Source organism: Salmo trutta, chromosome 2 (genome assembly GCF_901001165.1).
Source record: "Salmo trutta chromosome 2, fSalTru1.1, whole genome shotgun sequence".
NCBI lineage: Eukaryota > Metazoa > Chordata > Actinopteri > Salmoniformes > Salmonidae > Salmo > Salmo trutta.
Genome location: NC_042958.1, coordinates 40,837,042 through 40,864,331, shown reverse-complemented (window position 1 = coordinate 40,864,331; position 27,290 = coordinate 40,837,042). Strand labels below are relative to the sequence as shown.

The window sequence follows — 27,290 nt, the reverse complement described above, 5'->3', positions numbered from 1 at the left end:
CATTCCGTCCCACAGTGCAGCCTTGTCAGCTAGCTCCCCCTACTGGAGAATAGCTGTAGCACAGCAGGACTCTGAGCATGGCAAGACTGGTAACTCAGCGGTGGAGACCTGTAAAGTCTCTTCTGACCTGTGACTACAACTTCTCGGGAGTTTTTCCTGGCTACTGGGCTTCTGCCTCTGCATTGCTTGCTCGTTGTTGGGTTTTGTCTGGGTATCTGTAAAGCACTTTGAAAACTGCTGATGTAAGAATGTTTTTTTATAAAACCTATGTGGTTAACTCAATGTGCCTATCTGTATGTATAATATCTTGACATGAATAGACCAGATGGGGATACCTGTTGAGATGCTATCAACCATAGAGGGATTTTGTTTTCCGCTTGTGTCCTGTTCCTCTGAGAGAAGAAACAATATACATACAGAATACGTACCAGTCAAAAGTTTGGACACACACATTTTTTTTACAAGTTGTCATCGAGGCAAAGGGTGGCTACTTTGAATAATCTCAAATCAATTATTTTTTTTGGTTAGTACATGATTCCATATGTATTATTTCATAGTTTTGATGTCTTCACTATTATTCTGCAATGTAGAAAATAGTTTTTTTTTAATTAAAGAAAAACCCTTCAATGAGTAGGTGTGTGCAAGGTTTTTGACTGGTACTGTATAAACCAAAACAAACGTATGATTCCACATGTTAAACAGCTATTAGAAACCAAATGTCTCTTGTCTAGGTGATCATAGAAGTGACAGAGATGCTGCACAACGCCAGTCTCTTGATAGATGACATTGAGGACAGTTCTACACTGAGGAGAGGTTTCCCTGTAGCCCACAGCATCTACGGCGTCCCCTCTGTTATCAACTCTGCCAACTACGTCTACTTCCTGGGACTGGAGAAGGTAGAGTCACTGATTGGTTGATTTTGATCAGCGTGTTCACCAGACGACAGCGTTATAACCCCATGTATTGTTGGGTATTATTAGGTCCTAACCCTGGATCACCCCGAGGCGGTGCATGTGTTCACCAGACAGCTGTTGGAGCTGCACCGCGGCCAGGGCCTAGACATCCACTGGAGGGACACCTACACCTGTCCCACAGAGAGCCAGTACCGTACCATGGTTCTCCAGAAGACGGGGGGTCTGTTTGGCCTGGCCGTGGGGCTCATGCAGCTGTTCTCTGGCTGGAAACGAGACCTTAAGGTACATTTTATTACTTTGATTATTTTATTTTCTGTGTTGCTGTTAATGTTTCAACACTTGGAATTTCATCTTCTAAACTTATTTGGCTACGATTAAAAACATTTCAGACAGCTGAAGCAAGTCACATTTTATGAACTTTTTATAGCAAAATGATGAGGACAGCTTTGTTATGCATACTGTGTGCTCTATCCCGTGTGTATTGGATTGACAGGCCACCCCTGGGAGCCTAGTGGTTCCTATAGAGTTTTGCATCTTTGTTCCTTGCTCTTTGGTGTTTTTAGGCAGGGTATCTGTTAAAGCACTTTGTGACAACTGCTGATAAAAGGGCTTTCTGAAAAACTTTTTCATGTGATTTGACTTTTGACCCCTCTAGCCTCTCCTGGATACATTAGGACTCTTCTTCCAGATCAGAGACGACTACGCAAACCTGAACTCAGCAGAGTACAGTGAGAACAAGTCCTTCTGTGAGGATCTGACCGAGGGGAAATTCTCCTTCCCCACGATCCACGCCATCTGGTCCCGTCCAGAGAGCACTCAGGTCCAGAACATCCTGAGACAGCGGACGGAGAACGTGGACATTAAGAGATACTGTGTGGACTACCTGGAGAAGGTGGGCTCCTTCGCCTACACCAGAGAGACCCTGAGAGGGCTGGAGGCCGAGGCATACCGCCTTATCACAGATCTGGGGGGAAACCCTGAGCTGGAGGGGTTAGTGAAACACCTCAGTAAGATGTTTAGGGAGCCTGAGACAAAGGCTGGCCCTAAAGAGGACTGACCACACCTATCTTCAGTCATTTACACTGACCTCATACACATATATCAAACAGGGGTCAGGGCCGCGGTCGAGCCACAGACATCATGCTCACCACACTGTCACACGGCTGGATTATACAGTCCCTCTGAGCATGACGACTATACCAAACCAAGAACTCACAGCTTCACAAACCTTGTCTTTCTAGTACTCTAGACAAATGTCAAACATAACACACACATCATTATAAATATGGAGAGGAGATATGTTCATCACATGACTTGTCCGAAGAACGCTGTCTCTACAAAAATGTAAGTGTTACTTGCAGCTTACAAAAGTTTTGTTTTTTATTTCAATACTAAATGGAAGTTAGTTCCCAGCTTTAGTGTTTAGTGAATGCCAAGTGTCAATGAGGTGTAGAAGAAAATAATGAGGTCAGATTTCTGAGCATGATACTACCAGAGGGATGTTCGTGTACATATTAGATGAATGAATGTATACTCTGTTCTACGGATGCGTTTGGTTATTGTCTGCTACTTTCACCTAAAGTTGAAGTGCGTATCTGGTTCAACGCCTTTGTCTCCAGATGTTTCACCTGCAACACAGCATTTTCTCAATTCGATTACATTTGTTTACATTGATACTGTAAAGTGCATATGGCTTATTGAATAAAACCTTTTTTGACAAATGGCATTTCATTTTTTTTTATTAAATCCTTATCGCTGTTTTTACATTTGAATCAATGTTCCCACGCATGCAGAGACTGCTTACACAAACTCTGCATGTTGGCTTAATCAGAAATACTAATTTAATCCAGCCCTTAGGTGTTAGAGGACGATCCTGGCTAATGTTTCCCAGGGATCCTCCCAACCAGACCCCGATTCAGACTTGGGAAATGTACACTTTTCCTACATACTTCTCAGTAGGTGGTATTGACTTACCTTATGCAGGTGCAGCTCCCTTTTTTACACCCCGAATAAATTTAATTAAACTGCTGAAAACCTTCCCACTTGATGGACAACAGATTCACGTCAAAGTAGGATCATATTTATTTTACAGTTGTGACTGAAATGCTTTCTAAATATAGTATGTCATTTCACGCCCTATTGCCCTACTTTTGTTTTTTCATTTGTATTTGAGCTTGAGCCCTCAGACGTGAGTACACCTGAGCAATGTATAACTATGTTCACCAGAAAGGTGTTCCAGACCTTTCTAAAAAAAAAAAAAAAAAAAAAAAAAAGCAATATAAACAAATAACTGGTAATGGCAATGTCATGAAAAATAATTACAATTGGGTCTATTTAGGCTGAAATCTAAATTTTTGCCATAACGTTCAATTAAGTATGTGTGGTTATTAGGCCTGCTAACGGTCTAATAATTATTTAACATGGTAGAAATAGGGAACAGAGTGTCAGGGTATATCATGTAAAACCTTGTAGAGTACCTAAAGAGAACATTTGGTGTAATATTTTGCATCTTCAGCACATGCTCATATGTCCCCATTTGACTTGCATCTCCCAAGTTTTCATCCCTTCAAGTTAAAAGGCCATAGAATTGATTTGATTTATTTTATTCCACACAATGGCAGCGTTTTCATAAAGTTCACTGTGGGGGGAAAGTTGATACGCTTCCGCGTGTTGCCATGACGACTAGTTTCACATTTGACTCCAGCGATCATAAAAGGTAAAATATATCTAAAACAATTGTTGTAAAAAAAAAGCCATCCTGCTCATCCCCTCTCTACCCAGCAGCCTGATGGTCTGGGGGTAGAAGCTAGTAGTATTTATATTCAGCAGCCTGGGGGTAGAATCTATATTCAGCAGCCTGATGGTCTGGGGGTAGAAGCTATTGACCAGTCTGTTAGTTTTATCCATGATGTTCCTGTACTGCCGGCGTCAGAGTGATGGAAGCGGGGAGAACAGGAGTTGGCTCAGGTGGCTGAGGTCCTTGATGATTGTCTTGGCCCTTCCTGCGACAACTGGTGTTGTAGGTGTCCTGGAAGTGTGACCCCAATGGTGTCCTGGTGGAGTTTCCGTACCAGGCAGCCTGACAGTACGGGCTACCACAATCATCTAAGAGACGCTCGGCATGGGGTTGACTCTGTTGGCTGGCGGAGAGAAGAGGCTAATACACACGGTGTAACCCAAAGGCCGCTGGTTCGAATCCCCGAGCCGACTAGGTGAAAAATCTGGTCCATCGGCCCTTAAGCAAGGCATTGAAGCCAAATGGCACCCTATATTGTACACTACTAGGCCCCATACAACTCTGGTAAAAAAGTAGTGCACTATATAGGGAATAGGGTACTATTTGGATCCAGCCCCAAATCACCAGTGCTACTTGATTACTGGCCATGTACCATCGCAATGAAAAAAAAAATTAGCCATCCATGAAATTAATTAACAAAAGAACACCGTTTTTTTTATTGACCAATCTAGAATGTGCTCAATTGATCACGTGCTTCCTGCATCACCGTCCCAAATGGGACCCTATTCCCTCTTCAGTAGGGCTCTGGCCAAAAGTAGTGCACTAGCTAGGTAATGGGGTGCCATTTGGGACTGCTCATTACATTCATCTAGAGGTCTTCCACATATCTACAAAAAATGTGTTGAACAAATTCATTTAGTATCATTCTCAGGTGAATAAATGGTTTAGATAAAAAATCTTTCTTTGGATTACAGTCGTTTATATATATGTGGTGCCACCAATGGGTTGGTATAGTACTGTACATCGTTTCACAAACCTGACCGTGTCCCAAATACATCTAAACTAGTGCACTAGATGGGTAATATAGGGGGCTCTGGTCTAAACTAGTGTACTAGATGGGTAATAGGGGGCTCTGGTCTAAACTAGTGTACTAGATGGGTAATATAGGGGGCTCTGGTCTAAACTAGTCAGATGGTAATATAGGGGGCTCTGGTCTAAACTAGTGCACTAGATGGGTAATATAAGGGGCTCTGGTCTAAACTAGTGCACTAGATGGGTAATATAGGGGGCTCTGGTCTAATCCAGTGCACTAGATGGGTAATATAGGGGGCTCTGGTCTAAACTAGTGTAATATAGGGGGCTCTGGTCTAATCTAGTGCACTAGATGGGTAATATAGGGGGCTCTGGTCTAAACTAATGCACTAGATGGAACAAACTCGGTGTTGGTTTGAAATCTACAAATACTGATGAGGAGTAGTTTGGGAGAATAATTTACTAAATAACACCAGCAGAATCAACCTTAACATGGTCATCCATGTCTCTACCACATGACTCAGCATTTTACATTTGGTTACGCCGCCATCTTGCCATTTGACAGGAAATGTCACTGTTCAGAAACCAGTATCCATTGTCCCTGTCAATCACTCAAGTCCTCAGCGTACAAAACATTAGGAACACCTGCTCTTACCTTGACATAGATTGACCAGGTGAATACAGGTGAAAGCTATGATCCCTTATTGATGTCACCTGTTAAATCCACTTCAATCAGTGTAGATGAAGGAGAGGCGACAGGTTTAAGAAGGATTTTTAAGCCTTGAGATATTTGGGACATGGATTGCGTATGTATGCCATTCAGAGGGCGAATGGGCAAGACAAAAGATTTAAGTGCCTTTGAACGGGTGCAACTCAATATTAGGAAGGTGTTCCTAATGTTTTGTACACTGTAGAGACCTAGGGCTGTACGTGTCAAGCGTCTCAGAGTGATGGTCTAGGATCAGTTTATCCTTTTGGATCATAATTAATAAGTTAACATGGACAGGAGGGCCTGTTCCTAGATCAGCAATCCTACTGAGACGATGATACCTAGAGTTGTGTTCAACAAGGCTCTTGTTTGCAGACTCTTAGCTAACTACCTTCCCAGACGCTTAGCTAACTACCTTCCCAGACGCTTAGCTAACTACCTTCCCAGACGCTTAGCTAACTACCTTCCCAGACTCTTAGCTAACTACCTTCCCAGACTCTTAGCTAACTACCTTCCCAGACTCTTAGCTAACTACCTTCCCAGACTCTTAGCTAACTACCTTCCCAGACTCTTAGCTAACTACCTTCCCAGACTCTTAGCTAACTACCTTCCCAGACTCTTAGCTAACTACCTTCCCAGACTCTTAGCTAACTACCTTCCCAGACTCTTAGCTAACGTTAGCTGTGTCCCCAGGGACATCCACAGGGGTCCCCGCAGGCCCTCTTTCTAGCCCAGAGCGAACGGAGCTCCTCGGGGGAATGTTGGGGGGATGACAGCATGTCCTGGTAGCACTCCTTCTCACACAGCCAGCCTGCATCCTGGGGAGAGGACAACAACACAACCATCAGACAACAGTCAGACAACTAGGGTTAGGTTTATGAAGGTCTATCAATGCTAACTGGCATTCGTGTTAACAACCAAGGTGAATAACATGAGCTGGTTGGTTAGGGTGACTGTTTTCAGGTAGGCTACCATACTAGGTTCTTTACCTGGTATTTCTACTATACTAGTGTCATCTGGTTCTTTACCTGGTATCTCCTCTATACTAGTGTTCTTTACCTGGTATTCATACTATAGTCGTATCATCTGGTTCTTTACCTGGTATTTCTACTATACTCGTGTCATCTGGTTCTTTACCTGGTATCTCCTCTATACTAGTGTTATTTACCTGGTATTTATAATATACTAGTGTCACCTGGTTCTTTACCTGGTATCTCCTCTATACTAGTGTTCTTTACCTGGTATTTCTACCTATACTAGTGTCATCTGGTTATTTGCCTGGTATTTCTACTATACTAGTGTCATCTGGTTCTTTACCTGATATTTCTACTATACTAGTGTCATCTGGTTCTTTACCTGGTATCTCCTCTATACTAGTGTTCTTTACCTGGTATTTCTACCTATACTAGTGTCATCTGGTTATTTGCCTGGTATTTCTACTATACTAGTGTCATCTGGTTATTTGCCTGGTATTTCTACTATACTAGTGTCATCTGGTTCTTTACCTGGTATTTCTACTATACTAGTGTCATCTGGTTCTTTACCTGGCATCTCCTCTATACTAGTGACATCTGGTTCTTTACCTGGTATTTCTACTATACTAATGTCATCTGGTTCTTTACCTGGTATTTCATACTATAGTCGTGTCATCTTGTTCTTTACCTGGTATTTCTACTATACTAGTGTCATCTGGTTCTTTACCGGGTATCTCCTCCATTCTAGTGTTCTTTACCTGGTATTTCTACTATACTAATGTCATCTGGTTCTTTACCTGCTATTTCTACTATACTCGTGACATCTGGTTCTTTACCTGGTATTTCTACTATACTAATGTCATCTGGTTCTTTACCTGCTATTTCTACTATACTCGTGACATCTGGTTCTTTACCTGGTATTTCTACTATACTAATGTCATCTGGTTCTTTACCTGCTATTTCTACTATACTAGTGTCATATGTTTTTTTACCTGGTATTTCTACTATACTAGTGTCATCTGGTTCTTTACCTGGTATTTCTGTGGTCCAACAGCAGCCATCCAGATCCCCATGCTCACATCTTCCCCCTGAAACAACAAGTAACATGTGTCTCCAATGGTGCCTGTTGGTTTCGTCATCAATGCTTATCTGGTGTTTGGTGCCGTGTGGTCCGGTACCTGGTAGGCCTTGAGTTGCTCTGCATTGCTAGCCAGCCATTGGACGAGGTCCCTGGAGGCCACGTACCCCGAGCCGCAGGCAAAGGCCGGGTAGGCTGGACTGGCGTATTCTAGCTCCTGCCACTTCCCAATGCGGTCCACCGCCCAGCTCTGACGGAAACTGGGAAAGGAAGAACATCAGACAGACAGACACTTCCCAATGCGGTCCACCACCCAGCTGTCTAACAGCAGGAAAAACAGACCGACAGGCAGGCAGACATTTCCCGATGCAGTCCAACATCTGCATCAGATCTCACTCAGCAAAACTACCTCCATGTGATTAGGATGGAACATTAATTTATCAAACTAGGAGCTGCTCTGAGCGAAATGAGTCTGGAGAACTGTCCAGGCTGTAGGCAATATTCCCCTGGTTTAAACCTTCATTTAACTAGGCAAGTCAGTTAAGAACAAATTCTTATTTACAATGACGGCCTAGGAACAATGGGTTAACTGCCTTGTTCAGGGGCAGAACGACAGATTTTTAACCTTGTCAGCTCGGGGATTCAATCCAGCAACCTTTCAGTTACTAGTCCACCGCTCTAACCACTAGGCTACCTGCCGCCCCACCGCTCTAACCACTAGGCTACCTGCCGCCCCACCGCTCTAACCACTAGGCTACCTGCCGCCCAATATATACTCAGCTACTACAGGACGGACCAGGGGAGGAACAGGAACATAGGCTATCAACATATCCAGGCAGACACTCTGCCGGACCGCACCGCATCCAGACACTCTGCCGGACCGCACCGCATCCAGACACTCTGCCGGACCGCACCGCATCCAGACACTCTGCCGGACCGCACCGCATCCAGACACTCTGCCGGACCGCACCGCATCCAGACACTCTGCCGGACCGCACCGCATCCAGACACTCTGCCGGACCGCACCGCATCCAGACACTCTGCCGGCCCGCACCGCATCCAGACACTCTGCCGGCCCGCACCGCATCCAGACACTCTGCCGGCCCGCACCGCATCCAGACACTCTGCCGGCCCGCACCGCATCCAGACACTCTGCCGGCCCGCACCGCATCCAGACACTCTGCCGGCCCGCACCGCATCCAGACACTCTGCCTGCCGCACCGCATCCAGACACTCTGCCTGCCGCACCGCATCCAGACACTCTGCCTGCCGCACCGTATCCAGACACTCTGCCTACCGCACCGTATCTGTACTGTACTCACTTCCCCCACCAGAAGTTGCGTCTCTTCAGGCCCTCGTGGTCGATCTTCATTAAAACCTTGTCCACGTCAATATAACAATCATCATCCGTCTTCAGGAGCAAATGAAACGCAGCGTTTCCCACCGACCTATAAAACAGCAGGGAGTTATCAACCCACCTATCAGACAATGAATTACCTCACCTGTCAGACAAAATTACACTACTGTTCAAAAGTTTGGGGTCACTTAGAAGTTCCTTGTTTTCCATGAAAACATACATGAAAAGAGTTGCAAAATGAATTTAAAAAAAATTGTCAAGAAATTGACAAGGTTATAAATAACGATTTTTAATTGAAATAGTGTCCTTCAAACTTTGCTTTCATCAAAGAATCCTCCATTTGCAGCAATTACAGCATTGCAGACCGTCGGTATTCTAGTTGTCAATTTGTTGAGATAATCTGAACAGATTTCACCCCATGCTTCCTGAAGCACCTCCCACAAGTTGGATTGGCTTGATGGGCACTTCTTACGTAGCATACGGTCAAGCTGCTCCCACAACAGCTCAATAGGGTTGAGATCCGGTGACTGTGCTGGCCACTCCATTATAGACAGAATACCAGCTGACTGCTTCTTCCCTAAATAGTTCTTGCCTTGTTTGGAGCTGTGCTTTGGGTCATTGTCCTGTTGTAGGAGAAAATTGGCTCCTATTAAGGGCCGTCCAAAGGGTATGGCATGGCATTGTAAAATGGAGTGATAGCCTTCCTTCTTCAAGATCCCTTTTACCCTGTACAAATCTCCCACCTCCAAAGCACCCCCAGACCATCACATTGCCTCCACCATGCTTGACAGATGGTTCACTCCTCCATTATCTTTTCATTTTATTTGCGTCTCATGAATGTTCTTCTTTGTGATCCGAACACCTCAATCTTAGATTTGTCTGTCCATAACACTTTTTTCCAATCTTCCTCTGTCCAGTGTCTGTTCTTTTGCCCGTCTTAATCTTCTTTTTATTGGCCAGTCTGAGATATGGCTTTTTCTTTGCAACTCTGCCTAGAAGGCCAGCATCCCGGAGTCACCTCTTCACTGTTGACGTTGAGACTGGTGTTTTGCGGGTACTATTTAATAAAGCTGCCAGTTGAGGACTTGTGAGACGTCTGTTTCTCAAACTAGACACTCTAATGTACTTGTCCTCTTGCTCCGTTGTCCCCCGGGGCCTCCCACTCCTCTTTCTAATCTGGTTAGAGACAGTTTGCTCTGTTCTGTGAAGGGAGTAGTACACAGCGTTGTACGAGATCTTCAGTTTCTTACCAATTTCTCACATGGAATAGCCTTCATTTCTCAGAACAACAATAGACTGACGAGTTTCAGAAGAAAGTTATTTGTTTCTGGCCATTTTGAGCCTGTAATCGAACCCACAAATGCTGATGTTCCAAATACTCAGCCAGTTTTATTGCTTCTTTAATCACAACAACAGTTTTCAGCTGTAGCGTCAGGCTGGCTGGGGGCAGTAGCGTCAGGCTGGCTGGGGGCAGTAGTTTGGTATGTTTAATTTCTATTTGATGATTTCCAGAGTAGCAGAGCTAGTAAAGAGCTTTTTAAACCAAGTCCGATTTTTTCCGTATGAACTTAATTTATACCTTTCAGCTAACTACAGAAGCGGACTATAGGGCCTAAGCGGTGCCTCTCCAGACAGACTCCGTTTTCTACCAATCATTTACACAAAGACATGTTTCCTTTATGACAATTGGAGAAACTGTGTTCCAGCGATTCCCGTCATAAAAAAAAAATTAAAAAAATGTACAGCAGCCCTGAGGAGCGCCGAGCAGCAGAGCCGAACTACAGCGAAACTATGAGAGTTGTCCATTTCCATGTTACTGGTGTAGCAGACCAAAAAGAAACCGCGACTCTCAGTGTAGTTGTGAGGTTAGACCAGTCATACTGGGTACGTACCACTTGTAGAACTGCAGTAGTTTAGAAGGCACGTTCCTGTATGTATCTACTACATCCACAAACACTATGTCTCCATATCGCAGACCCTCCTGCTCCAGAGACCTGTCCTCCATCTGCAGTCTGGTGCCATGACTCTGGATCCGCCCCTGTCGACCATGTAGCATCTCCCACAGAGAAGCCATGTCTAGGGGGGAGAACCAATGAGAGAATAGAAAACATACTGACAGAGAAAGAAAAGACAAATGGATCCAGTATTGAAGAAACAGATCCTACATTGAGTTCTGGTGCAGCCTGGGTGATAAGAGAGAAGAGATATGTCCTAAATGGCACCCTATTCCCTATTATAGTGCACTACTTTAGACCAGTGCTCTATTTCCCTATATAGGACACTACTTTAGACCACAGCCCTATGTCACCCTATTCCCTATATAGTGCACTACTTTAGACCAGAGTCCTATATAGTGCATTACTTTTGACAAAGGCCCATAGCACTCAATGTTTGGTTATTTTCTGCATGAACTCTTCTCCTTCTCACCATGTCTCATATATTGATTGGTCTAAACACAAAGAAACTGGCATATTGTTTGGTTCTGAAGTCACATGCCATTGGACTGGACTCACCGTGGATTTTGAAGGTGAACCCTCCAGCTAACCCTGGGAAGCCCAGAGCACTCCTGTGAGGCAACGTCCCCTCATCAATCTGTAACATCACACACAGGAGAGATTGTCGACACACACAGGAGAGATATCGGAGACAATACATTTCTGTCACATGAACATTTGCAGGAGATTTAACTGTGAAATATTGCTAGATTTAGCTATTGTCATATTTTAAAGACTTTTGAACAAACAAAGTATAGCATATGTGTGACAAAGAATGGGAAGCTATTAGGTACAGAGGAGAGCTTGAGGACTCCTCCCCCGCTGTTCAGCTTCACCCGGGATGTGTTGACCGTAGTCAGACCAGCTAAGTCAGGACTCTCCCAGACCAGAGTCCCCTCAAAGCCCTGGACAGGAGAGAAGGACATGACAGTCCAGTCAGATAATTCACAATTAGTATTTACCCTTCTCTGTTTCAAGACTTTACCATGACATAGACCTCACCTTGGGCAGAATGAACCACTCCACTGGTTTGTACCACACACCGTTCAGACTTGTCCCAGGACTGACCGGGCTGAAGCAGGCTGTCACCACTGCCTCCTGCCACACACACACACACACACACACCACACAGGTGGTGGTTGAGGAATCACAAAAAAAAGACTTGAGATTCACCTTCTGTATCCAGTATGCTCTACTATTCTAGCCTTACTGCTGGTCGGTCTAACCGCTGCTGGTCGGTCTAACCGCTGCTGGTCGGTCTAACCGCTGCTGGTCGGTCTAACCGCTGCTGGTCGGTCTAACCGCTGCTGGTCGGTCTAACCGCTGCTGGTCGGTCTAACCGCTGCTGGTCGGTCTAACCGCTGCTGGTCGGTCTAACCGCTGCTGGTCGGTCTAACCGCTGCTGGTCGGTCTAACCGCTGCTGGTCGGTCTTACCGCTGCTGGTCGGTCTTACCGCTGGTCTACAGTTCTACTACTCAGTACACAAAAATATTCATCTGCTTGATATTTTTTGCTTACCCTAATCTCTTTAAATTCCTACCACCAGCAGGCGAGCAGGAGTTTGACGTTCAATAAGTTATCTGGCGGACAGCCTGAACTCAGTGGACAGCTACACTCCGAGTCCATATTCACGTCATAAGGAACTCTTCACCACCACGCCCACAAATGGAAAAAACAAACATTCTTTCCAATTGTAAAACAGGGGTCATAACAGTCCCAAGGACAACGATTCAGGAGGAGGCCGGTTCAACGTGTGGTTGGCTTTAATTCCACAGCGCTGGTGATAAAAGTATATTAACTTTGACTTTACAATGTCAGCAATCAAAAGAAAAAAGGCCACCGTTTAGGAAAAACCTATCCTAACTATAAAGGCAAAAATGGGGTCTCTTAGGCTCAAACGCATCCTTCCCAATGAGTTACCAAACGTGAACCGCCCAGAACTTCCCAAAAACGGGCACTTAGAAACATTTGGCCACACCTATTCTGGCACGCAGGCCAGGTACATCTACACGCCTGCGTTCAGTGACAAGACGGAGAAGTTCTCAGGACTAAACAGCACACAAATAGGTCTACATTTTACCGAAAAAAAAAAAATCTGAACTTCTACATCGTGAGTGTTGCGAATGCTCATGTGCACTATAAAACATTGAATCCACTGAGGGAAGAAAAGGCAAATGAAAACGTAACAATGTAGCCTGTATCAAACATGATTCAGAAATGTATTTTCAAATGTTGAAATTAAAAAAGGTAAGAGAATGGTGAAACACTAGGAACTAATATGGATTTAACAAATACCCATTTTAACTTGTGAAAGCAACAACAAAGCACGCTCCACTGGCGGCAGTTTGGAGAGCCCTGGGCGCTAGCCCCGTCACGAGAGAAGCCCTGGCCAGTAGCACCGTCACGAGGGAAGCCCTACAATATTATGTTCCTACTGAGAATGCTCAGCAGGCAATGTTTAAAGGTCATCATAGTGTACTTTGTGAAATGTAGTAAAAACAAGCAAGACAAGGTGGGTGTTGCCGTGACATTCCGTCTAAAAACCGACAGAGTAGAATGGCCTCAACTCACTCAAGGCGAGCGTGCAAGAGATGTTTAATATTTCAGAATGCATTGTTTTGCATTATAATGACAGACACCGGGTTGTCCCCTTTGACAACTCGCTGAATTGGAACGGGTCTATATTTTTGACGTTTTATTGCTAATCACACAAAACAATATTTTTGTCATAATTCACTTTTTTTGGAGCTCATTTTAGTTGGAAGAGGTAGCTGAGGCTTGATGCTTTACCAGACATGTTCCTTTCTACCAATAAAAGCCACTCCATCAACCACCTCACCCACTTTAAGAAAAGTGTTGTTCACTAGCTATGTACAATGCTGCATATAAACCATATACAATGCTGTACGTACAGCGCCTTCGGAAGGTATTCAGACCCCTTGACTTTTTCCACATTGTAACGTTAGACTTATTCTAAAATGTATAATAAAATACTCAGCAATCTACACACATACAAAACCCCATAAATGACAAAGCGAAAACATAATTTTAACGACACAAAAAGATCCCACCATGTCGAATGAACAAATTATCTGTCGGCATTTATAAAATTGTACCGAAACGACCTGTTTCCATCACAACTGTTGTGATTATGATTTATACAGTATGACTTTACTCACAGCCTGATGGTGACATTCCCCTTGATCTGGGTTCTACCGTCGGGTTCTACCGTCGGGTTCTACTGTTCTACTGCTAGGCTCCACACTACCTGTTGTTCCAGCTGCAGCAGCCTGACGGTGACATTGCCCTCTATCTCCATGTGAGGTCCAGTGGGGAACACCCCCAACCTGGTGATGACTAGGGGGTGGAGGACCTTGAAGTCCAGGGCCACAGAGGAGACCTCCCCAGGGACAAGGGCAGACGAGTCAGACACCTCCACCAGCTCCATCTCCTTATCCTGCCCTGGAGCTGAGAGAGAGACAGAGAGAGTGAGACAGAGAATCTTGAAGGCTTTATTCAGTTTCTTGACTTCTCTCCTCACCGTCAGACGGAAGTGATGTGACGATCCAAGGAGGCGAGGAAAGACGTGAGACGGAGTGGAGGGAGAGAGAGACGGAGTGGAGGGAGAGAGAGACGGAGTGGAGGGAGAGAGAGACGGAGTGGAGGGAGAGAGAGACGGAGTGGAGGGAGAGAGACGGAGTGGAGGGAGAGAGAGACGGAGTGGAGGGAGAGAGAGACGGAGTGGAGGGAGAGAGAGACGGAGTGGAGGGAGAGAGAGACGGAGTGGAGGGAGAGAGAGACGGAGTGGAGGGAGAGAGAGACGGAGTGGAGGGAGAGAGAGACGGAGTGGAGGGAGAGAGAGATGGAGTGGAGGGAGAGAGACGGAGTGGAGGGAGAGAGAGACGGAGTGGAGGGAGAGAGAGACGGAGTGAGGGAGAGAGAGAGGAGGGAGGGAGAGAGAGACGGAGTGGAGGGAGAGAGAGACGGAGTGGAGGGAGAGAGAGACGGAGTGGAGGGAGAGAGAGACGGAGTGGAGGGAGAGAGACGGAGTGAATCTAAAGTATTTCCTCTACTCCCCCCAGAGAAGATGAGGAACGGCCCATCGCCACACCACAACCCCACACCCAAAAACACTGAATACTGCAGGGGAGCAAGGTTATTATACAGGGCATTCAGAAAGTATTCAGACCCCTTGACTTTATGTTACAGCCTTATTCTAAAATAGATTTAATCTCTAATGTTCCTCATCAATCTACACACAAAAGCAGCAACACATTTTTAGACATTCTGGCAAATGTATTAAAAATAAAAACATACCTTATTTATATAAGTATTCAAACACTTTGCTATGAGACTCGAAGTTGAGCTCAGGTGCATCCTGTTTCCATTGATCATCCTTGAGATGTTTCTACAACTTGGAGTCCATCTGTGGTAAATTAATTTAATTGGACATGATTTGGAAAGGCACACACACCTGTCTATATAAGGTCCCACAGTTGACAGTGCATGTCAGAGCGAAAACCAAGCCATGAGGTTGAATTAATTGTCTGTAGAGCTCAGAGACAGGATTGTGTCGAGGCACAGATCTGGGGAAGGGTACCAAAACATTTCTGCAGCATTGAAGGTCCCCAAGAACACAGTGGCCTCCATCATTCTTAAATGGAAGAAGTTTGTAACCACCAAGACTCTTCCTAGAGCTGGCTGCCGGCCAAACTGAGCAATTGGGGGAGAAGGGCCTTGGTCAGGGAGGTGACCAAGAATCCGATGGTCACTCTGACAGAGCGCCAGAGTTCCTCTGTGGAGATGGGAGAACCTTCCAGAAGGACAATCATCTCTGCAGCACTCCACCAATCAGGCCTTTAAGGTAGAGTGGCCAAACGGAAGCCACTCCTCAGTAAAAGGCACATGACAGCCCACTTGGAGTTTGCCAAAGGGCACCTAAAGACTCTCAGACCATGAGAAACAAGATTGAACCAGTTGGCCTGAATGCCAAGCGCCACATCTGGAGGAAACCTGGCACCATCCCTATGGTGAAGCACAGTTGTGGCAGCATCATGCTGTGGGGATGTTTTCCAGCAGCAGGAACTGGGAAACTAGTCAGAATCGAGGGAAAGATGAACAAAGCAAAGTACAGAGAGATCCTTGATGAAAACCTTCTCTAGAGCGCTCAGGACCTCAGACAGAAAAACGACCCACAGCCAAGACAATGCAGGAGTGAATGTCCTTGAGCGGCCCAGCCAGAGCCCGGACTTGAACCCGGTCGAAACATCTCTGGAGACACATGAAAATATATGTGCAGCGACTCTCCCCATCCAATCTGACAGAGCTTGAGAGGATCTGCAGAGAAGAATGGGAGAAACTCCCCAAATACAGGTGTGCCAAGCTTGTAGCGTCATACCCAAGAAGACTTCAGGCTGTAATCTCTGCCAAAGGTGCTTCAACAAAGTACCCAGTAAAGGGTCTGAATACTTAATGTTAAATGTGATATTTAATTTTACATTTCTAAAAACCAGTTTTTGCTTTGTCATTATGGTATATTGTTTTATGCAAACATAAGCAACACAATCCTGTTGTCTCGGAGCTCTACGGATAATCCCTTCGACAGGTGTGTGTGCGCGCCTTTCCAAATCATGTCCAATCAATTACATTTACCACAAGCGGTTTCCAATCATGTTGTAGAAACATCTCAAGGATGATCAATAGGTTGCACTGGAGCCCATTTTCAAGTCCCATAACAAAGGGTCTGAATACTTACGCAATAAGATGTTTATTTGCACATTATGGGGTATTGTGATGTCATGATGGGGTATTGTGATGTCATGATGGGGTATTGTGTGTGATGAGGAAAACAGTTAATTTAGTCAATTTTAGAATAAGGCTGTAATGTAACAATATGGAAAAAGTGAAGGGGTCTGAATACCCTCCGAATGCACTGTACATGCCCATTAATTATAATTCACATTTCCTGTAGCAAACTGGTTTATATTAAGATCCTACATCTATAGGTTTGGTTTATATTATAAATCAATCCTAATGTGACTTGGATTTAAAAAGGATGAACACCTAGACTGGTGCAAGAAAACTCTTCCCAATCCAATGCTTTTTAACTTCAGTAGTAGATGATAGAATAATCAAGTACCTTTATCTGATAGAGATGTGATATTCAACGTGTGATGTTCCTGTGATATTCAACATGTCTCTCCGTCTCCCTCCCCATCTCCCGCTTTCTTTCCCAGCATTCCCCTCCCGCTTTCTTTCTCACGTCACCCCGCTCCTCCACTCTCTCCACTGGCTTCCAGTTGAAGCTCGCATCCGCTACAAGACCATGGTGCTTGCCTACGGAGCTGTGAGGGGAACGGCACCTCCGTACGTTCAGGCTCTGATCAGGCCCTACACCCAAACAAGGGCACTGCGTTCATCCACCTCTGGCCTGCTGGCCCCCCTACCTCTGAGGAAGTACAGTTCCCGCTCAGCCCAGTCAAAACTGTTCGCTGCTCTGGTACCCCAATGGTGGAACAAGCTCCCTCACGACGCCAGGACAGCGGAGTCAATCACCACCTTCCGGAGACACCTGAAACCCCACCTCTTTAAGGAATACCTGGGATAGGATAAAGTAATCCTTCTAACCCCCCCCCCTTAAAAGATTTAGATGCACTATTGTAAAGTGGTTGTTCCACTGGATATCATAAGGTGAATGCACCAATTTGTAAGTCGCTCTGGATAAGAGCGTCTGCTAAATGACTTAAATGTAATGTTAAATGTTTCCCAGCATTCCCCTCCCCATCTCCGTCTCTCACTTTCATTCCCAGCATTCCCCTCCCCGTCTCCCTTTCTCTCGCTAGCCCTCTCTCCGTCTTTCTTTCCCAGCATTCCCCCTCATCTCAGTGCAAGAGGCGTCACTACAGTCCCTGGTTCGAATTCAGGCTGTATCACATCCGGCCCTGATTGGGAGTCCCATAGAGCGGCGAGTAGGCCGTCATTGTAAATAAGAATTTGTTCTGAACAGACTTGCCTAGTTAAACAGGGGGAGAAAAAAAAACTGTCTGGAAGTAAATACCTTTTTAAACATGAAAATCCTCATGACACTTTAATTCCCATATTTAGTGAAGAATAGAATAACAAACCATCCAGTTGGATTCTAACTGCTGCTGGAGAGTAAAGACAGAGAGTGTTCCTCAAAACGGCACCCTATTCCCTATGGGCCCGGTCAAAAAGTAGTGCACTACATAGGAAACAGGTTACTATTTGATGATGGGTGATTTGTGCTGTGGCCTTGGTTGGTTCCTGAGGTGTGAAAAAGCAGAAAGCATCCCAGTGTCCTTGAGCTGTGGCTCAGAGTGAATCACAATGCTTTCTTTCATTCATATCCCAATTATATCACACTTAAAGATGTCTGTCTCTGTTTCTAGAACACAAGCTAGGTTTCCATCCAATTGGAGATATTTTTATGCACACACACACACACACACACACAGCTCAAAAAAATAAAGGGAACACTAAAATAACACATCCTAGATCTGAATGAATGAAATAATCTTATTAAATACTTTTTTCTTTACATAGTTCAATGGGCTGACAACAAAATCACACAAAAATAAATCAATGGAAATCCAATTTATCAACCCATGGAGGTCTGGATTTGGAGTCACACTCAAAATGAAAGTGGAAAACCACACTACAGGCTGATCCAACTTTGATGTAATGTCATCAAAATGAGGCTCAGTAGTGTGTGTGGCCTCCACGTGCCTGTATGACCTCCCTACAATGCCTGGGCATGCTCCTGATGAGGTGGGGGATGGTCTCCTGAGGGATCTCCTCCCAGACCTGGACTAAATCATCCGCCAACTCCTGGACAGTCTGTGGTGCAACGTGGCGTTGGTGGATGGAGCAAGACATGATGTCCCAGATGTGCTCAATTGGATTCAGGTCTGGGGAACGGGCGGGCCAGTCCATAGCATCAATGCCTTCCTCTTGCAGGAACTGCTGACACACTCCAGCCACATGAGGTCTAGCATTGTCTTGCATTAGGAGGAACCTAGGGCCCACCACACCAGCATACGGTCTCACAAGGGGTCTGAGGATCTCCTCTCGGTACCTAATGGCAGTCAGGCTACCTCTGGCGAGCACATGGAGGGCTGTGCGGCCCCCCAAAGAAATGCCACCCCACACCATGACTGACCCACCGCCAAACCGGTCATGCTGGAGGATGTTGCAGGCAGCAGAACATTCTCCACGGCGTCTCCAGACTCTGTCACGTGCTCAGTGTGAACCTGCTTTCATCTGTGAAGAGCACAGGGCGCCAGTGGTGAATTTGCCAATCTTGGTGTTCTCTGGCAAATGCCAAACGTCCTGCACGGTGTTGGGCTGTAAGCACAACCCCCACCTGTGGATGTCGGGCCCTCATACCACCCTCATGGAGTCTGTTTCTGACCGTTTGAGCAGACACATGCACATTTGTGGCCTGCTGGAGGTCATTTTGCAGGGCTCTGGCAGTGCTCCTCCTGCTCCTCCTTGCACAAAGGCGGAGGTAGCGGTCCTGCTGCTGGGTTGTTGCCCTCCTACGGCCTCCTCCACGTCTCCTGGTAGCGCCTCCATGCTCTGGACACTACGCTGACAGACACAGCAAACCTTCTTGCCACAGCTCGCATTGATGTGCCATCCTGGATGAGCTGCACTACCTGAGCCACTTGTGTGAGTTGTAGACTCATGCTACCACTAGAGTGAAAGCACCGCCAGCATTCAAAAGTGACCAAAACATCAGCCAGGAAGCATAGGAACTGAGAAGTGGTCTGTGGTCACCACCTGCAGAACCACTCCTTTATTGGGGGTGTCTTGCTAATTGCCTATAATTTCCACCTGTTGTCTATTCCATTTGCACAACAGCATGTGAAATGTATTGTCAATCAGTGTTGCTTCCTAAGTGGACAGTTTGATTTCACAGGAGTGTGATTGACTTGGAGTTACATTGTGTTGTTTAAGTGTTCCCTTTATTTTTTTTGAGCAGTATAAACATTTATATTAAAAAAAAGCAGGTTAAAGACAATATGCACAATTAACTTTTTTCACTTACGTTTTCATGTACAGAATAAAAAAATCAGTTTTCCATTGCATTTTCAACCCTACCAATAGTTGTCGTCACAAAAACTGTTCCGTAAAAAAGGTGAGGTCCTACCTGGGTCTGTGAGGTTCAAGAGGGAACATGAGTAGGGATCCTCTCTGTCCTCCTCTGGAATGGGACAGCCATGTTTCCCAATGATAAACTTCACCTGCACCCTGAAACAACATCACAATAAAACACAACACTATACCACCACAACAAAATACTTGTAACATAACACCATATAAAACACAGTCATCCCTCCCTAATTATATCACCTCTGATGAGTTATAGGTTTCCAAATGGTACAGTGCATTCAGAAAGTATTCAGACCCCTTTGACTATTTCCACACTTTTTTTTGTATTACAGCCTTATTTTAAAATTAATAAAAGAACATTTTAATCTCAATCTACACACAATACTCCATAATGACATTTTGAGAAATGTATAAAATAATAACTCAGTACTTTGTTGAAGCACCTTTGGCAGCGATTACAGCCTCGAGTCTTCTTGGGTTTGACGCTACAAGCTTGGCACACCTGTATTTGGGGAGTTTATCCCATTCTTCTCAAGCTCTGTCAGGTTGGATGGGGAGTGTTGCTGCACAGCTATTTTCAGGTGTCTCCAGAGATGTTAGATCGGGTTCAAGTCTGGGCAACTCAAGGACATTCAGAGACTTGTCCTGAAGCCACTCCTGCATTGTCATGGCTGTGTGCTTAAGGTCGTTGTCCTGTTGGAAGGTGAACCGTCGCCCCAGTCTGAGGTCCTGAAAGTTCTAGTTAAGGTTCTCTCTGTACTTTGCTCCGTTCATCTTTCCCTCGATCCTGACCAGTCTTCCAGTCCCTGCCGCTGAAAAACATCCCCACAGCATGCTGCCACCACCATGCTTCACCTTAGGGATGATGCCAGGTTTCCTCCAGACGTGATGCTTGGCATTCAAGCCAAAGAGTTCAATCTTGGTTTCATCAGACCAGAGAATCTTGTTTCTCATGGTTTGAGAGTCTTTAGGTGCCTTCTGGCAAACTCCAAGTGTGCTGTCATGTGCCTTTTACTGAGGATTGTCTTCCGTCTGGCCACTCTACCATAAAGACCTGATTGGTGGAGTGCTGCAGAGATGGTTGTCCTCAGAAATGTTTTGGTACCCTTCCCCAGATCTGTGCCTCGAAACAATCCTAAGCTCTACAGACAATTCCTTCAACCTCATGGCTTGGTTTTTGCTCTGACATGTACTGTCAACTGTGGGACCTTATATAGACAGGTGTGTGTGTGTGTGTGTGTCTTTCCAAATCATGTCAATCAATTGAATTTACCACAGATGGACTCCAATCATGTTGTACAAACATCAAGGATGATCAATGGAAACAGGATACACCTGAGCTTCATTTTGGAGTCTCATAGCAAAGTGTCTGAATACTTAAGGTATCTGTTTTTAATACATTTGCCAAAATGTTTAAAAACGTGTTTTTGCTTCATTATTATGTGTAGATTGATGATTTTGTTTTACTTAATCCATTTTAGAACAAGGCTGTAACGTAACAAAATGTGGAAAAAGTCAAAGGGTCTCAATACTTTCCGAATGCACTTTATGTTGCACTACTTTTGGCCAGATAACCTAATAGTGCACTATATAGGGAATAGGGTGCCATAGGGCTCTGGTCTAAAGTAGTGCACTATATAGGGAATAGGGTGCCATAGGGCTCTGGTCTAAAGTAGTGCACTATATAGGGAATAGGGTGCCATAGGGCTCTGGTCTAAAGTAGTGCACTATATAGGGAATAGGGTGCCATAGGGCTCTGGTCTAAAGTAGTGCACTATATAGGGAATAGGGTGCCATAGGGCTCTGGTCTAAAGTAGTGCACTATATAGGGAATAGGGTGCCATAGGGCTCTGGTCTAAAGTAGTGCACTATATAGGGAATAGGGTGCCATAGGGCTCTGGTCTAAAGTAGTGCACTATATAGGGAATAGGGTGCCATAGGGCTCTGGTCTAAAGTAGTGCACTATATAGGGAATAGGGTGCCATAGGGCTCTGGTCTAAAGTAGTGCACTATATAGGGAATAGGGTGCCATAGGGCTCTGGTCTAAAGTAGTGCACTATATAGGGAATAGGGTGCCATAGGGCTCTGGTCTAAAGTAGTGCACTATATAGGGAATAGGGTGCCATAGGGCTCTGGTCTAAAGTAGTGCACTATATAGGGAATAGGGTGCCATTTCAGACAGTCAGTCATTTCCCAAGGCACTTCTTTTCAGTTACCATGGTTACTATGGGTTGCTGAAGGCCATATCACTCCCTCTGTATCATACACACACACACACACACACATATAATGCTATCTGTATCCCAAATGGGACCCCATCACTTAATATTAGTGGATTACTTTTGACCAGTATCCCGACTCAGACCAATGCATATAAAACACACGTGTAGTGTATATGTCTAACACACGTGTAGTGTATATGTCTATGATCCATACCTGTGTCGGTAGTGTGTATGGTCCCGGAGGTATCCCAACCATGTCTGTCTTATAGCCTGTCTGAGATCATAGTGATGTCTGGAAGACAACACCCCCACCAGCACCTCACCACAGGGAGATGCTGCCGAGTCCTCATCTGTCAAGACAAAATCATTACCAGAACACGTAAACACGTGGGGAAAGAGGGGATTCATGTAAAATGTGAACCATGTATAGACAGTCCATTTTAAAACTTCACCTAGACTACATTATATTTAAATCTGGAAAATACATTCCTAAAGCAGATGGTTATGAAGTCTTACCACCAGCGGGAGAGGAGAGTTTGCCGCTTATGACGAGATTTGCATCTCTAAAGTGGGTCGATTTGCTACTCTAAAATGGGGCAAATTGGACTTAAAAGCTGGCGCCCCGCCATCAAGGCCACCGAGCAAGTCTGCTGACGGGGAACCATGATCACTTTGGGAGGGCCGCCTGCATGCCAATTGCTCGTTGCTAGCTGGGAAACGGTTGAACTGATTCCTGTCAACATGATTTAATTATAAAATACGTGGTTATGAAACCCATGAGACGTAACAAAAGATTGGCGACGAGTAAGTCTGAACCTAGTGGAACAATTCTGTCCAGAAGAAGTTGGTTTTCCGTGGAATAGTCTTTTAAGTTAACGTTAGCACAGTGTATTGCTAACTGAGGTAAATACATAAATCGAGCTAGTTAAGAGAGTTATCATCGTCACGGATGGAAGAAAATGATTCGAGGCGGACATCAAAGCAGGAAAACAACGTGATTAAACAAACTTGGGAATTAAAAAACTGCTAAATGAGCGAAGTTGATGAAACGTCAGTGAGTGAAGTGAATGAAGATCACATGACGGAGGAAAATCTTGCCGTGGTTGAGGACAATATCGAAATGAATGACATCAGGAGCCTATTGAGAAACGAAAAATGGCCGGGATTGTTGTAAACATTGGACAGCGTGATGAAAGCGTTGAGTCGTAGAGTTCATATCCAGAATGGTTTGAATATTTTGTTCTTGCAAATGACATAGATGAGGACAAAATTGTGCCTACATTTGAGTTATGGGGCTACAGACAATTAATTTACTATGCAGCCTGCTACAGGCACACAGGGCTGGTAATAGGACATATGGGGATATGTCCTATTACCAGCGTGCTGGCGTAAGGATGTGCTGGCGTAAGGACGTGGACGTGCTGGCGTAAGGATGTGCTGGCGTAAGGACGTGCTGGCGTAAGGACGTGGACGTGCTGGCGTAAGGACGTGGACGTGCTGGCGTAAGGACGTGCACGTGCTGGCGTAAGGATGTGCTGGCGTAAGGACGTGGACGTGCTGGCGTAAGGACGTGCTGGCGTAAGGACGTGGACGTGCTGGCGTAAGGACGTGCTGGCGTAAGGACGTGGACGTGCTGGCGTAAGGACGTGCTGGCGTAAGGACGTGCTGGCGTAAGGACGTGGACGTGCTGGTGTAAGGACGTGCTGGCGTAAGGACGTGGACGTGCTGGCGTAAGGATGTGCTGGCGTAAGGACGTGGACGTGCTGGCGTAAGGATGTGCTGGCGTAAGGACGTGGACGTGCTGGTGTAAGGACGTGGACGTGCTGGCGTAAGGATGTGCTGGCGTAAGGACGTGGACGTGCTGGCGTAAGGACGTGCTGGCGTAAGGACGTGGACGTGCTGGCGTAAGGATGTGCTGGCGTAAGGACGTGGACGTGCTGGCGTAAGGATGTGCTGGCGTAAGGACGTGGACGTGCTGGTGTAAGGACGTGGACGTGCTGGCGTAAGGATGTGCTGGCGTAAGGACGTGGACGTGCTGGCGTAAGGATGTGCTGGCGTAAGGACGTGGACGTGCTGGTGTAAGGACGTGGACGTGCTGGCGTAAGGATGTGCTGGTGTAAGGACGTGGATGTGCTGGCGTAAGGACGTGCTGGCGTAAGGACGTGCTGGCGTAAGGACGTGGACGTGCAAGGACGTAGATTATACAGCCTGTGGTTTAAAAAAAAAAAAAAAAAAAGTGCCACGTTGAACAAGCCTGCAGAAACAAAAAAAAAAGCGCTCAGAGAAAACAAGAAACATTCCAACAAAAAGTAAGACATGATGAAGCGGGAGAACACTGAGGTGATGAGGAAGTCACACTGAAAATCCTAAAGTGTTGCTGGGGTCTGCATGGCTACTATTTCTCTCCCTTGTTAAAGTGGCAACCAGTGTGTATTGGAGACTGACACAGGGGCAGCTGTATCGTGTTAGACACAGTCTACAAAATGACACTAACACCTACCACTTCAGCCAGCACACATTGTATTAAAGACTTAACACAGGTTAATCTGCTGCGTGTGAGAGGCATCACTGAGGTCACAGTTCAGTTCAATAGACAAGGTGAAAAGCTGCCCAGTACGTTGTGAAAGTAGACTATCCAATCACTACAGGGATGTTCACGGGTGGATCAAATAACATGACTGGTCATCAGTGTGTACAAAAAGACACATGGAAACACAGGCCTAGCCACCATCTTAAAGAAACATGGAGGAGTTTTCATGCAGAGCAGGGTTGCATGAAATACATAACAGTGAAGCTTGGCATTAAGCCTGACAGCAAACCAAAGTTTCTGAAAGTACGGCCCGTACCTTATCCTATCAGACCAAAAGTCGAGGCTGACTTGGACACTAGTTAAGAACAAAGTACTGGAGCCGGTCAAGGTGACTGAATGGGCCACACCCATCTGCCAGTCCTAAAGACGGATGGTCGAATCAGGATATGTGGAGACTTAGTCAAATCAAACTTTATTTGCCACATGCGCCAAATACAACAAGTGTAGACTTTACCGTGAAATGCTAACAGTCAGTCACAGTATCCACACATCGACAATCTTTCAGCAGGTTTAGCTGTGGGTCACAACCCTACTAACAGATACACGTAGATGCAAAGTCAAAGGAGCTGCTGACCGTCTTCAGGTGCTGTCGTCTATCGTATGTAATCACAAGTGTGCCAGCGCTGTTCCGGAGGGCGATGGACCAGATCTTGAGTGGATTGCCAGGAGTACAATGCTACCTGGATGACATCCTCGTTACTGGGAAAGACGGAGAGGACCATCTCCAGAACCTTTACAGATATTGCTAGTTCGTGAAAATGTGCATCAGCAGTTGAACGCCTCGGACCTTCACAAGGCTCCGTCTGAGGTCAAGGCTATCTTGGACGCCACAGATCCTCAGCCATCTGCGTTCTTTCCTGGGGTTATTGAATTACTACGGACACTTAGCCACTGCATCCATTACATTCCATTACATTACATTACATTACGTTACATTGGACAGAACAAGGAAGCATTCCTGAAAACCAAGGAAACACTACTCAAATGAGGCAGTGACACTTTGACCAGTCAATGCACATCCAACTAGTTTGTGATGCCAGTCCCTATGGTGTCGTGTCCCATATCATGCCTTCCGGGGGAAGAGAAGCCGATCGCATTTGCATCGAGGACATCGAACAAAGCAGAAAGTAACAACGCAGAGATGAAACGAGAAGCCCTAGGCATCGTTTTTGGAGTGAGTAAGTTTCACCAGTATCTGTACGGGAGGAAGTTCACCCTTCTAACAAATCATCGTCTGTTGACAAGAAACTTAAATTGTTTTACCTCATTTCTACCAGCACATTAAATGTGCAACCAGAGGGAGGAAAAAAGCTCTAGACCATGTTTACTCCACACACAGAGATGCATAAATCTCTCCCTCGCCCTCCATTTGGCTAATCTGACCATAATTCTATCCTCCTGATTCCTGCTTACAAGCGAAAACTAAAACAGGAAGTACCAGTGACTCGCTCAATACAGATGTGGTCAGATGACGTTGATGCTAAGCTACAGGACTGTTTTGCTGCACAGACTGGAATATGTTCTGGGATTCATCCAATGGCTTTGAGGAGTTACACCACTTCAGTCACCAGCTTCATCAATAAGTTAATTGACGACGTCGTCCCAACAGCGGCCGTATGTACATATCCCAACCAGAAGCCATGGGTTACAGGCAACATCCGCACTGAGCTAAAAGGCTAGAGCTGCTGCTTTCAAGGAGTGGGACACTAATCCGGACTGTTAAGAAATCCTGCTATGCCCTCAGACAAACCATCAAAACAGGCAAAGCATCAATACAGGACTAAGATTGACTCCTACTACACTGGCTCTGATGCTCGTCGGATGTAGCAGGGCTTGAAAACTATTACGGACTATAAAAGGGAAACCCAGCCATGAGCTGCCCAGTGACGCAAGCCTACCAGACGGGCTTAATGCCTTTTTATGCTCGCTTCGAGGCAAGCAACACTGAAGCATGCATGAGTGTGACAGTTGTTCCGGACGACTGTGTGATCACGCTCTCCATAGCCGATGTGAGCAAGACCTTTAAACAGGTCAACATTCACAAAGCCGAGGGGCCAGACGGATTACCAGGATGTGTATTCAAAGCATACACAGACCCACTGGCAAGTGTCTTCACTGACATTTTCAACCTCCCTGACCAAGTCTGTAATACCTACATGTTTCAAAAAGACCACCATAGTCCCTGTGCCCAAGAAATCGAAGGTAACCTGCCTAAATGATTACCGCACAGTAGCATTCACGTCGGTAGCCATAAAGTGCTTTGAAAGGCTGGTCGTGGCCCACAACACCATCATGCCGAATACCCTGGTAAGGGTAGGCAAAAACACATCTGCCACGCTGATCCTCAATACTGGGGCCCCTCAGGGGTGCGTGCCTAGTCCCCTCCTGTACTCCCTGTTCACCCACGACTCCAACACAATCATTAAGTTTGCTGACGACACAACAGGCCTGATCACCGACAACAATGAGGCAGCCTATAGGGAGGAGGTCAGAGACCTGGAAATGTGGTTCAAAGACAACAACCTTTCACTCAATGTGAGCAAGAAA

The 27,290-nt window shown here is 45.6% G+C and overlaps 2 protein-coding genes across 3 annotated transcripts in view; one reads left to right on the top strand and one right to left on the bottom strand.

Moving 5' to 3' along the window:
• ggps1 (geranylgeranyl diphosphate synthase 1) overlaps positions 1–2,635 on the top strand; it is a 35,340-nt gene extending 32,705 nt beyond the window's left edge. For both annotated transcript variants that reach the window (XM_029701952.1, XM_029701962.1), the window contains exons 4-6: positions 732–896; positions 981–1,196; positions 1,570–2,635. In XM_029701952.1, coding sequence (XP_029557812.1) covers positions 732–896; positions 981–1,196; positions 1,570–1,971 — 783 coding nt within the window. In that variant the 3' untranslated portion in view covers positions 1,972–2,635. The remainder of the gene's footprint in view (positions 1–731; positions 897–980; positions 1,197–1,569) is intronic.
• An 866-nt stretch (positions 2,636–3,501) lies between these two features.
• b3galnt2 (beta-1,3-N-acetylgalactosaminyltransferase 2) overlaps positions 3,502–27,290 on the bottom strand; it is a 36,352-nt gene continuing 12,563 nt past the window's right edge. The window contains exons 2-12 of the mRNA XM_029701940.1: positions 22,368–22,503; positions 19,969–20,069; positions 14,065–14,264; positions 11,798–11,893; positions 11,590–11,700; positions 11,315–11,393; positions 10,694–10,877; positions 8,767–8,892; positions 7,545–7,704; positions 7,398–7,454; positions 3,502–6,210 (exon numbers count right to left, since the gene is read on the bottom strand). Of these exons, the coding sequence (XP_029557800.1) occupies positions 6,070–6,210; positions 7,398–7,454; positions 7,545–7,704; positions 8,767–8,892; positions 10,694–10,877; positions 11,315–11,393; positions 11,590–11,700; positions 11,798–11,893; positions 14,065–14,264; positions 19,969–20,069; positions 22,368–22,503 (1,391 nt within the window). The 3' untranslated portion in view covers positions 3,502–6,069. The remainder of the gene's footprint in view (positions 6,211–7,397; positions 7,455–7,544; positions 7,705–8,766; positions 8,893–10,693; positions 10,878–11,314; positions 11,394–11,589; positions 11,701–11,797; positions 11,894–14,064; positions 14,265–19,968; positions 20,070–22,367; positions 22,504–27,290) is intronic.